Source organism: Anopheles moucheti, chromosome 3 (genome assembly GCF_943734755.1).
Source record: "Anopheles moucheti chromosome 3, idAnoMoucSN_F20_07, whole genome shotgun sequence".
NCBI classification, from domain to species: domain Eukaryota; kingdom Metazoa; phylum Arthropoda; class Insecta; order Diptera; family Culicidae; genus Anopheles; species Anopheles moucheti.
This window is the reverse complement of record NC_069141.1, coordinates 65,404,667-65,417,914: the sequence shown is the minus strand read 5'-3', so window position 1 is coordinate 65,417,914 and position 13,248 is coordinate 65,404,667. Positions and strand designations below refer to the sequence as shown.

Here is a 13,248-nt window from a genome sequence, read left to right as displayed (position 1 = left end):
CTTTGATGGTGTGTTTAGTTGTAGCACCCTGCGTTGACATTTCCGCATCCGGTTGCTTTGCTTGCTTTTTTTGTGTGCCAGCAAAGGAAGGAACTGTGTATCCCCCTTTTCCAACTCAGTATCCAATTTTCTAATTAGTTTTCCTGTTGCAGCATCGCTTTACGAACGCTTTTCACGAACACTTATCGATTATTTCGCTGCTTTCGGGTGAAGAAAACTTTACCTATTAACAAACCACAGCCAGAGTGGCCAGGGGAGGGGGGTGTGATGCTGATGAGGGGGAAGGAGCATGAGGATGGAGGGAAGTTTACTAAAATATTCCAACTCGAAACACTCGTACACACGGCACAGTGGGGCGCACGGTGTGTGTCTTATAGTTCTTTTGGCGCAATTCAAGAAGTGGCGCCAATGCTTTCCCAAGGAAAATTCCTGTCTCCCACCCAACACACTCTGGGGTTGCTGGTGGGTGGGTGGACACAATTGAACTCGTATGGCACGACAGGCTGGGAAAGTAGCATCGAGAGCAGTAAGCGCTGTTCTCGATCGTAACGGGACGTGATTTTGGTGCCAATGAGAGGATAAAACGATGGCAGCGGCAACCGTTACTGAAGCCGTTCCTTTTACATGCCCCGGCGTCAATCGTTTCCGGAATCGTTTTCCGAAAGTTTGGTCGAGGAAAATTGTGTATCCAAACGACACATACTGCAATGTGTGTGTGTGTGTGTGGTGGTGGTGGAGTTTGGACCAATTCTAAGTCGATTTCCATCCGAGGGAAAGCATCCACCGGGAAAATACATTCCTTGAAGAGTGTAGCACAAGAGAGAGAGAGAGAGAGAGAGAGAGAGAGAGAGAGAGAGAGAGAGAGAGAGCGAGAGAAAAAAAAGAAAAAACAATCACCGGAAAGCATTCGAGGTCGAGGTTTACCACAAATCGAGGTGTCCTTTTAGTGTCCTTGCGATCTCGCTGGTACGGGCTGTTGCTGTCTCGGTGGTGAGTGCTTGTCATGTTGTCTAGCACCCGTTGTAGTCGTTATCGACGGCGGCCGAAATCGTTCGGGAGCAAATGGCACTGGATGTGTCTGGGCGAACGAGAAATCTGTATTATCTTAACGACGAACGATGGTTTTGGAATATTACTCCCCCTCCCCCAACCCGGTTTAGAAGCTTTGGAGGAAAAGTGGAGGAAAACAGTGGCAACTTTTCAACCGGCCGTAACAATTTTCCACCATGGCACACCAGAAACGATAGCCGAGCGTTGAACACATTCAAAATTCATGATAACACGATCCAACGGTCGAACAAATGGGCTTTGTTCTTGTTGCTTTTTTCTTCACTCTTTTGTGTTGCGCTGTGTGGAGCGCCAGGGTGTGGGGAGATGAACACATTGTCATAAAATTACTTAATTTACAACAATATTTCATAAGCAATATAAAGCAAGGAATTTATGCAACCATCGGAAAATGCGTGGCAGAGAAGAAGGAATGTGTATTGTGATCGAAGATTTTGCTACAGCAAGGCACGATAAAGGCAACGAAATCTGGGACACCATTTCGTATCTTGTTCGCTCGAACGGTACTGCCCGAGGGGAGGGTTTCAGAAACGGTGCACAATGTCCTTTCATACATACTATTATGACACTCGCTCGCATCGTTTCGCACACGTGTACCATCCCCTCCCAAGAATACTCCCCGCTTTTACAACACCCCACTTTCTCCACCCAATCATGGCGATGGTTGGTTTGGTAGAGTTTTCCCAGCAGATGTTTTCTGTTTACGATTTTGATAAATATGAGTTTTCTCTTTGTATTATTGCGATGAACGACAACCACCCACCCTCCCACCCCATGGTCCCACAATGCATCTCTCGGGGTAGCATGTGCAAGCGATGGAGCGGGCGGTAATGCTGAAACCACACCACGTCTTTAGGCGGCTGGTTTGACATTTATGAATGCCTTCTGGGGAACGCCTTTGGCAGGGCAGACAGCCCATTTTGCCAGCGAATAGAGACCCATGGCGCATGTTGGATGATAAATTGATTTTGCAGTTAGGAATTGTTTACAGTTTGTGGTTTTGTGGTGTAGGTTGGCGAGTTTAATAGATACGTATTACAATAGAACAAAGCGAGAGATTTGTGCGCGTTGAGCGACTTAAATTAATTATGAAGAAAATGCTTGGAACATTTAATCGCTTTTGTTCAACAAAAGAAGACAGAAATTAATTTTTATTGTCGGTAATTTCACTACAGTGTGTGTTTATAAATGGGCAAATTCTCTTTGAATGCGAAAATCCATTCGAACGCTTTCGCTTTCTCATTGAAGCGCACTGAAGTCGTACCGATTCCTGCCAATCAATTGCATGCTAATGTGGCCGCTTTGGCAGTGAACAAACAAACAAAGTGCGAGCGAAAAGTGGTCCACTGTCAATTGCTTCCGCAATGCCATTGGTTGCTGCTCCACACACACCCGAAGCCGAAGACATTTTCCAGCCCGACAACCGTTGGCAGCAATTCGGCTGGAAAACGCGCACAAATGGTGACGTGTCCTCTTTACGTGTGTCCTTGCCCCGTGTTACAGTGCCGGAGCAATCGGGCCTGTTAATCAATGATCCGTGCACTAACTGCAAAGCATAGGACGGGACGGGTACACGGGATGCCGCACTGCCTTTGGCAGAATGGCACTCACCGGAAGTGAGCCATCCAAATCACCGCCCGGTAAATACAGACACACGGGCCACGGGTTCTTTCGGCCGGTTGGACAATTGGTTTGTTGGAGCGATTTTATCGAAGCATCAAATTAGATTCGACGAACACGCTTTTCGCGCACGTTCTTGTACGAGCGAACACACATCCACACACGCCACACGGGGAAATGGTTTCGCATTTTGCAAATGAAATGGACCACGTCGATGGAAGGATGGATATTGGTGCAAGCAGGCACCAACCGACGGGATGCTGGACGGGATTTCGGCAAACAGACGTGCTCATTTTACCGAGCAGCTTTACGAGCGTTGTCACGATTTTGTTATTGAGATGTGTGTTTTCTGGTTCGTGGTTGTGTTTCTGCTCCAACGTGTTACAATGTTGCGAGCGCCATGCGAGCTTGGCTATGTTTTCAGCTAGAACGAAGACAAAAAAAAATGTCGTTTCGAATGTCTTCGTGAAGTATTTTGATTGTAAAGCTGCTGTCCATTGTATGTGGTAAGTGATTTAACCGGAAAGGCTGTAAAAAGGGCAGCTCCACTCGTGCGGTACAAGTTAAAGTGAACGCATGTACAATTCATGCAGGAGATTCGACAATGCAGGGTTTTCGGGTTAAAGTGAGCGACTATTTATCAACTCTGTTTAAGTTAACCATTGGGAAATAGAGCTTCCTGCAATATATTAAATTTGGAATTAATTTTAAACAATGTCTTTGGGTCACGCAAGAGACTCTTTTCGAATATCGAAATTAAAGTCATTCAGATACACAAGCAGTTTCAACACTTTATATTACGAAGAGTTAAAAAATTCACTTGTGTTATTTCTGATTAGTCAAAAAGAGGCTCGAATGAACGCTGACACGTGCTTTTATCCTCTCGGTCGTCAAGCCAGCCTCTCCGGGTGTTACACGCCGAGCTTCTTCGGCAGACCACGCGAAGGACTGATACTTTTGCTGAAGCCGCCGTACGACGGTAACGGAGTTTTCTGGATGAAGCAGAGGTGGTGTTTCGTCCTGCTTACCAGACCTTCTCGCTAGTTGCTCCTTATCCAATGCTTGGGGAGCCTATTCAGACAGAAGGGGGTAAGGTTACGAAAACCAGAGCTCTGATAGACGAAACCAGAGCTCTGATAAATGAACTGCTTTATTCAACAATTGCTCTCGCTTATATAGCCTTTTTTTTTAAAGTCATAGCTTCCTTAAACTATTTACAATGTTACAATGTTTACTTCGATTCCAAAATTCCAAAACGCAACACCGGGCATCGCTCCAACGCTGCTTAGGGCTCCTTCAGGATCTACGAGTCGACGACAGCGCCCTCTCCTGGCAAACACCGCAATCTCAATCGGCTTGGTTTAATGATCTTGGTCGGACTGTTTACATTTGTTAACAAATGCTTTCTCACCTTTCTCATCTATAACAACACTGACACAACTATCAACCACTGCATATTCGACTCAAACCTGCAAAGAATCCAGAAATGGATAAAATTGGACGTTTTTATCTGATAGATCCTTCCAAGGTGCTTAGAGACATTCAATTTGGTGACTTTGAGCTATGATATTTTATTAAATATAATAGCTTGTCGTTATATAGTTAAGCATTTTAACACAAATTTTAATGAAATGGTGGTCCCTGCTTTTGATGTCTTTATATCGATCGTATAAATCGTAAAATGCTACCTTAATGTGCCATTTTGTGGGAAGACATCCTCCAGTTCCATCACTGGTTGATTGCGGTAACTTCCCATCAGGTGCGATAAAATATTGCTATATGTGCGTGTGTGAGTATAATTTACGGTAAAGTCATCGTAAACGGTAACCTTTAACTTCTTTTCCACACTCGTACTATCGCTTTCACTGCGCAATGGCTTCAAATCCCATAACCATCAATCTGACGTCTGGTTTAAAGCCGCAGACCCAACCCAATCCATTTTTCCAACCCCCTGTGCTCAGGTCGGCCATACTGTTGTTCCTGAGGTTGGGGTGTTGTCATCAAGGTGTGAATAATTAAATTGAATATCACTTGCGGATTATGCGTGTGAAGTGGGTATATGTGTGTGTGTGTGGGCGTACATTTATGGAAGCACCCCGTTTACGTTACCGTCACGAACTGGCTCCTCCATGCCTGCCCAAACATTGTCCAGGCGGGTTTCGGTTTGCACGGTTGGTGAAACGATAAGGGGTGCAACATTTTCTCTAATTATGATCCCACTTGTTATGAAACGTATTTCAATTTGCATCATAAATTTCATCCATGCTGTGGGATTATGTATTGTGCTGTTTCGTTCCATTCGCAAACCACACGATTGTACCGTGCGGTATTAAGTCTTTAAAGAACAGTGCGCCATTTAATAGCGCTCCTGTGTTTCTTTTTTTTTTGCCTCCTCCTTCCGGAAGGTTGGAAGCGTCGGAACCGTACGGTGGGACTGATGCCCCCGCTGAAAACGAATGCTGTCAGTGACAGTGGAGCAAATTATGGTTGTGTAATGAATGAAGAAACAATTTTCCAATTAGACAGCGACATGTTGACAAGTGGAAGAATTTAATTTTCTTTTCGTTGATTTGTTTTGTCTTAAACTTTCTTGCGTCTTGCTTCGCTTGTGCAGAAACCCACCACGGCAAACAACTTAATCTGATTAGCTGCAGCTTCCAGCAGGTTCGTTGTTATTTAATTATCTTCTGTTCTGGTCGTACCGGAGGTTGGTCTTGAATATTCCCACGGGCGCCTATTGTCATTAATGTATTCCGATCACTACGATCGTTGCAATATGTAGATTTGATGCAATCGATTATCGACCTTAACAACACCGGCATCAAAGTAGTTCGGGCGTTGGAGAATGATTTATCTACGGACCACAGTAGGCTGATAGTCTCGCCTGCGTATGAGTGCAATGGTCCGAGAAGTGTCATAGTTAATTTTGTAATCATTGTCCAGCAACAGAAGCAATCAAGATCCGCAACTCTCATGGCCGCAAAGATGAACTTCCTCAGAAGCACTTGTGGAGACAGTGGGGAACCCGAACCCCCCCCCATGTACGGGGTTTCGCATCCGCAAAGCGGTAATCAATATTAATTAGCACGTAACAATAATATTGTTGACATTTCGCATTGATTGGCTTGGTTTCAGCACAGCTCACCGAGTTTGAATCCATAATGTATCGTCGCTGGGCTTATTTCTTATTGGGGTACACTGCACACTACACTGGGCGGACTACACCTTGACGTAACCGCACCTCTCTTTTGCCAGGTTCGAGTGTGGCGTTCCGCTCCGTGTTGTGACGGTGCTTAGTTTGTGGCTTCGGCGCTGCGGATATACGATGCCGATTCGTCTGGCGGGCTCCATCTGGCTCGAGCGTAACCTACCGGGGGGGGATGATGTCGATGAATCTGGACGAGCACTGTGCACGGGGTTCGAACCGTTGCGGTTTGTTTGGTTGCGCCTTCGAGTGCAAATAATGAGAGAGCGCTTGAAAACCCCGAACCGATCAGCCCGAGCCCGACAGTTGATTGTGGTTAATTTACGGCGCCAGTTAACATTCCGCCGGTGCTTTTGGGAGTTACCGCGGGTGTGCTGGATTGCTTCCGTTGTAAATTCTTGACTAGCAGGGTTGCATGCGGTTTGCCCATTCCGATGGTTGGGCTATTGCTAAAATTGTTACCAGCGCCGCGGAATGATGGTTTCGCAAATTCGATTGACTGTCTGGTATGCCACTCGGTTTTGGTAGGAAAAACATCTTCAAATAGCTGGTCGTAATAGACATGCGAACAAAAAAAAAGGCAGCAACGCTATGCAATAGAGAAAGTTTTTTTTTATAGCCCCATACTTTTATGGACCACCCTGTAGTTCGGAGTTTATCAAGGTTTGTTTTATTGAACATCGGTTTAGCATAAAGGCCAGACTTAATAGTCCGCAATAGCGCGCGCTCGGTGATGAACAGCTAAACAAACACCACTCCACTCCAGTTTCGAGAACTTCATCTTGTCCGTGAAGGACACACAGCCGGAAAGCCGGAACCATTAAAGTTCTGGTCCTTTTTCGGGGCGAGAAAAGTTTTTAGTTTTGTCCTCCAGGGGAAGCAACCCCAAACCACTCGAACACGATCTTGCCTCTTGGACGACCTAATGGTTTGCAAACTTCTCGTCCAGTTCCGGCTATCTGTCATCGAATGAATGTGTCGTTGTTTTTTTTTGTTTGTTGTTGGAGATGATAAGTCTCAGCCTTACGTAAGCCTGCTCGATATATCTACTGCGGGCAAAACCCCAACTCCCAAGTTTTTCGGAGGATCGCCCCAACTTGACCGATGTCATTTTCACGGCCTAATGACGTTACGCCGGTGACATTTATTTCAACCGAGCCGGTTCAGGCCGGTGAAGGCAGGTCGTAAAATGTTGGACGTTATCTCCTTGCGGCTACGAGGGTTTTCCCTCCCTCGAATATCGCCTATAGGACATGTGTTACTTATGCAGTGTAAACAACGTCGTAAAAATCATAGTTGCGTTATGATTGCGGCCACCCGCTCGGGCATGATGAGGGTCCGCAAGGCCAAAGGTGGAATAATGCATTTGTGATTTTTATGTGCCGGATCCAATGTTCCACACCTGTTCCGGATGCTGCACATCCGTAACGAATTTTGGGATATTGTTTTGCTTTCGGCAGGATGGAATTTTCGTCCTGCATTGCAGAGTCCTTTTCTTTGCTGGAAGCCACATTGCCACGCCGGTACAGCGAAGACGTGTTGCGGGATGCTGATTTCCATTTTCCGCACATTTTGCAGCGCCCTCCTTTCCGGGGGGGGGGGATGGTTCCCGTGTGTGTGAGTAACATTCACAATGTAACGAACGCGTGTATGCGCGTTTCTTGCGCATTGATAGTTTAAGCTTTTTCCTAGCGCTCCCGCCCTAAAAACAGCTAGAATAAATGTAAAACGCCCGGAACTCACATCTTGTTCCGGTTTCGGTTGGCAGCATTGCAAGCAAAAAGGCAGATAACATGATAATTCTGAAGGAATGCACGGTAAAAACCATCCCCCCACTAGAATGGCATTGTGGATCGCTTTTCCGCTGGTGGAAAAAGCCTGTTTTATGCTAATGAAACATCAAGCAGAAAATCGTTTTTCCACCGTACGTACGTGCCGCTGTTCGTGTTCACTGTATGCCTTTTTTTTGTTTCGGGAATTGCTGCAAGATTGGACGTGGAAGCGTGATTTATGTGCCGACATGCATCCAAACTACCGCAAACAATGCATTTAATCTGTGCAGTGGCGCTTGTGTGGAAAATATTTTTGACTGCTTAAAATTATGACCCCCTACCTACATCAGTCAGCGGACCAACTGAACTGAACGGATGAACGACGGATGAGCCCATATTGGCAACAGTGCAAACATGTTCCCAATATCGGGCCCGCTGGGACGCTCTTCGAAGACAGGCACACAAACAGCGGGTTAAATAATTAATTAATCCAATCCAATCCAAAATCCGTGCACGCGGAGAAACGCAGGATTGTGCGATTAAAATTGCCATTATTGATGGGTGGCTTTTAATCATGTTCCTTCGCCTTTTCCGGGTACGATTGTGTTTGCGCTTGCTTGCAAAAGGTCCTGCACAACGAAAATGGCACAACAAAAGTTGGTCGGGGTGCTGCTGCTGGGTGGAAAACATGTGTACACTCATAAGGCGCGAGTGCGTTGTTACAATGTTTTACGTTTTTTTTTGGGCGGAAAATTGCTGTTCACAGTAGTGCATTCTATCCGTGTCTATCCGGATTACGGTCGGGATAAGCCGATCAGGTTACAATGGCGTTCTGAAAAGCTTATTGCGCTGTACGGTAATTAAAAGATTTAAATTAAATTGTTATGCGAATGAGGAGGATTTTTAACATAAAATTTAGTAAAGCATGATTTAAATCTAATGAGTTTTTTTTTTCGATGTTTCCCATTTCAGTTCACCTTCGGAACGGTCGCGTAAAGGGTGCTGCGGTCATTGGTTCGCAGGACCACCGTTGAGGGCGCTCATTGCCGTGGTGGCTCTCGGTGGAGTGGCCTGTGCCTTGGGCGGTGCTGCACTCGGCGCTACGGGGCTGGCCGGTTCACCAACGTCTCATCTTACCGCTGCCTTATTAATGATAGGTAAGTCCGCTGCTCGCACGCTATATCCACTCCACTAACTTCAATAGCCGTCCCTCGGTACATTTGTTTTATTCGTTCCAAAAAAAAAAAACAAAACACAAAAAAGGCACTTTTCCTTGTACTATTTCAAAATACGTACGCTCCGCAGAGTGGATCGGAACAAGGAACGGATCGTCTTTTTTTCGAAAAGTTTCGCACTTTCGCGCCACCCATTCGTAAGATCCTGCCGAGTTTCCGGGCAAGGAAACATCTGGTCCGGTGGAATAAAGGGAAATAAAAACAGTGAAAAACTTTGTTGTCGATTGTCTTTGGCCGGTTCTACTTGCGTTTTTTTTCCTTTCTTTCTTTCTCCTGTTTCCGCCACCCGTGTTGAGAGATACATGCTGCTGTCCCTAGTGTGTATGTGTTGCACGGTGCGGACGGTTTGCTGGAAACTAATGGGAGACCCGGGAAATATGGTGCACCGTAAATAAGTTCCGCCGTGTTAGGAAAACTCGCCGCGATATACAGGATGGGGGGGAGGGGCATTGAGTGTGAAACAAGTGCTAAGCTGCAGAGGTTAGCAGAGGGTGAAAAGCACCGACTGTACATTAACATGCAAATTCTAGCGCCCGGAAGAAATGACTCTAGGTGGTGAAAACTTTGCTTCATTTATCACCCGGTGCCCGGTGGTGGTGAGGTACGTTAAGATCTTACTGCTTTAATTTACCCATTTCTAGGGGGCTAACATTGTTCTCAAAACCTGTCTGTTGTATTGCTTGCTGTTTGCTGGAATTATGTTGTTTTCAAGTAACGAGGGTTATCCGCTTTAGTTTTTGGCACTTTATTTTCATTTTATTTCAAAAAGCTCAGCAAAGCAGCTAACAAAAAACAGGTTGATCGAGGTTATGTATGGAGGGACTTTTTGCTCTCTCTTCTACCGAACCGTACCGTGTGGATTTCTTTTCCCGGCACCGTGCTGTAAGGGATCGGCAAAAAGTGTGCAGTAAATCATCATTATCCCATCAAATAGGATTGATCATGAACCACAGGACGGTTCGCTATTTTTTTTTCTGTGTGTGTCGCTTCTTCGACCCATACGATTCGTTCCGGAGGGAGTAAAAACCAACCCAGGTACCCAGCTGGTGTAGCTGGTCTAAAGGACCCCAGGACATAGTGGCTGCTGCGTTCGGTGTGTCCCTTCTGTGCATCTCGCAGTCGAAGGCAGAGGTTCATAAAATATGAATTCAATTTATTTATATCGATTTACGAACTGCGTACGGCTGGGAAGGCTGGGCATTTGGTAAAGCCTAGCAGGGAGATTTGGCAGTCACTTTTCCCATCAAACTGGTGTGTGCAGGTGAACTTGCCCAACGGTGCTGCCGGTAGACGTGGCAAAATAAAAACCCCCGGCAGTGATGGGACAGTGGAAAAGCGATTTAAAAGGTCCTTTCGCGTAGGTAAAGGTAAACAGGCTTTCGTGGAGTCGTGTATGGGGGAAAAAAGCTCCTGAAATAGAGTTTTTAGTATTTTTTTGTTTGTCGACGGTTCGTTCTCGTTGAGTTTGTTTTTTTTTTATTTCCTTTGGTGCTTCTGCTCTGGCTCTTCTTGCGACTGCAGTAACCGGAATCACCTTGCGTACCAATCATTCTAGCCTCCGAGGAGAATGAATGGTAGGTTATAAAGTCAAATTCGATGTCAACCTGTAATCGATGTGGGGAAAAACGATGCAAAAGCATATACACACACACACTCATACACTCAATCGTTAAGATGACATTCGCCAGGCATCGTTAACATAAGAGCGACCGATATCAAAATTGATTGCTTTATCAAGTTGTTAAAATCAATTTAAAGTGTTAAGCCCAATAGAGTCAATAGGTTTTTTTTGTTAGAATACCTGTGTTAGCAGGTGTACTTTTGGCATCAAAACATAATTTTATGTTTCTTTCCTTATTTTAAATCTATTTTTTTTAAATAATAAGCCTTAATGCGTTTGTCGCTTTTAAAGTTTCGGTAGAAGTTTAAACAAAAAAGCACAGACAGACAGTTACCTTTTAAGCTTGCAACAGTGTGATATGGCACACAATTGTACAATGGTGAAAATATAAAAAACACAATCCGAGTGTCTGCCGTTTAAAAGCCCCTTAAGCTTTTGTGCATGATGCCAAAGGAAGCGAACAAAATAATGTTTGGCTTTTTTTGCGTATCTTCTCCAATTCTCCCGCACACGATTGCGTGCATGTGTTTGTCCTGTGCGTTGTTTGGCAACACACACCGAAAACGTTTGCCACGATCCCAAAACGAGCATATCCACACCCCGTGTCGTGTCGTGCATGGGAATGCTGTTTTTGCCTCTCGTGTCGAAAAAATACAGAAATGCTCACTGTGCAGCAAGAGAGCATCAAGAGATAAATCTTTTCACGACGTTGGAAAACCACATCACCCGTCCCGAGAACTAAACAACAACGAAAAAAGCCAATTCTCCTGCTGGCTTCGTGTACCCGGAACAACGGACGGGCCACGGAGATAGAATTATTTGTGGCTCAAAAGCAACGACGAGAAAAAAACGATCCACAAATCGGATTTAGTTTTTATTCACCGCAGATTGCTTTGGAACCTTTGGTTGAAGTGGCATCCACGGTGCCTTTTTTCGCGTTTGCCTTCATTTAGCCTGGTTGTTTTCGGGGCTCGCTGGGCGCTTTTCCGCTTGTTCTTTTAGTAGCTTTAAAAAAAGTGGATGAATCCGTTCGGAACCGACCTTCAGACAGCAAAAAAAAAAATCCTAAAGGACCTCTTGTCCATGCGAACAAAAACAACGGTCTTCAAAGGTATTTGTATCCCAACAAGGCTTCTGATAGTTAAATTTGTTTGTGGTTTTCTCTTGTTTTTTCCTGCTTAGTTTTGAGCTTTTTAGTGATATCCTTTCAATGCCGATAGCTATTGATTGTTGGCAGTCAAAAACATTAGCTTGCATCCGTCGATTGAAGGTGCTGAAGGCTATTAATTAGTGAAAAAAAAATCCTAACAATTTGTTTATTTATTTATTTTATTTTATTTATTTTTATAATTTGAAGACAATTTATTTTTAAAATAATTTAATAACTGACAGTGAAAGCCCGTTAAGTAATCCTTTTCCGTTTTGAACGATAAACCCAGAGCGACATTTTAAAACTCCCTTTTACACACAAACACTAATCCGCTTAAGCATCTAAACTGTTCCGGAAATAAAAGAGCATCCCCCTAATCGCGCCAGAAATCCATTCGGGACGGACGGTGGACGCAAATTCGCGCGCGCAAAAACCCCAAACTTCAGTCGCAAAATGGACCCTCCCCGCGTTATCGGGACCGTTGTAAAAAAAAGGCGTGAAAATGCTAACATAGGAAAACACACCGTCGTGTGGGGGGCATGCAAGCCGGCGAACCAACCCTACGATGATAAATATGTTGCAATTTTTATCCACCTTCAACGCACCACCACCTCCCAGCGCGTTAGCACCAAACCCGGTGACCACGGTACGGTCGAAAATTTTACGACGAGAGTGCAACACCCCACTCGCAAGGAGTCGACGAAATTTATGGTTTCAATTTAAAATGCAATAATGATAACGAGTGCGCCGCGTGAATATACATCGGAAAGAGCGTGTGCGTTGTGTGTGTTTTTTTCTTTCATTCTTTCCCTTTATTTTCCTTTGCAAATTTTCTTCCCCGCTCTTGACTGTTCGCCGGGTGTAGGCGGTGTGGCGTTGGGTTTTTGTTTCAAGCCTTGGTTCGAGCATTTCCACGCGAGCAGGAGTTTTCCTTCTAGCGGCGGCGACGGCGGCGGCGTCCATTTGTTCGCCTTCCAACACCTTCCCGCAAAAGGAGCGCGCAGTGACCGTTTGTGTGGTGTTGCAGTGAGGCGGGGGGTGGACGAGGAAGAAGGGCACGATTGTAGAATTGCTCACTTGAGCATAATCACTGTTAACTGAACCGTATAATAATCCGCGTAGCTCGGTTCGCGGAAGGTTGGCTTTACGCAACAGGGCCCCCAACAAAAGAGCTACTTGAGATATCCGCTTCAGGAGGGCCGTGGCAATGCATCCGGCAGGGCTCGAAATAGGGCACGAAATTGTTATCGCATTTAGATGGGCGGTTGCATGTTTGTTTTTTTCCGCCAGGGGGCGCTGTGCGTTGAACAGTTTGCTTAGCAGATAACGTAGTAGGCAATGCGTTAAATTCTTTCCAAGGTTCTGTTGAGCTTTTGTACATGGTGCCTAGTTCATTTCAACACATTTATCCTTCGATGAATTGTTTAAAACAAATGCATTTTGTATCGTCAGAGAGGTAAAAATTGCAGAAATTTAAATGACATCCCACATCACCACAATCGATTTGTTGTGTTTGCAAACAAACTATCAGCCATCGTTCAGCAAGCAGCTCAGGGGATTGCATGAAAATTAAATTT

The 13,248-nt window shown here is 45.1% G+C and overlaps 1 protein-coding gene across 1 annotated transcript in view; it reads left to right on the top strand.

Annotated features, from left to right (window-relative positions):
- LOC128301017 (uncharacterized) overlaps positions 1–13,248 on the top strand; it is a 113,902-nt gene that overhangs the window by 86,477 nt on the left and 14,177 nt on the right. Inside the window, exon 3 of the mRNA XM_053037311.1 lies at positions 8,638–8,822. Within this exon, the coding sequence (XP_052893271.1) occupies positions 8,638–8,822 (185 nt within the window). The remainder of the gene's footprint in view (positions 1–8,637; positions 8,823–13,248) is intronic.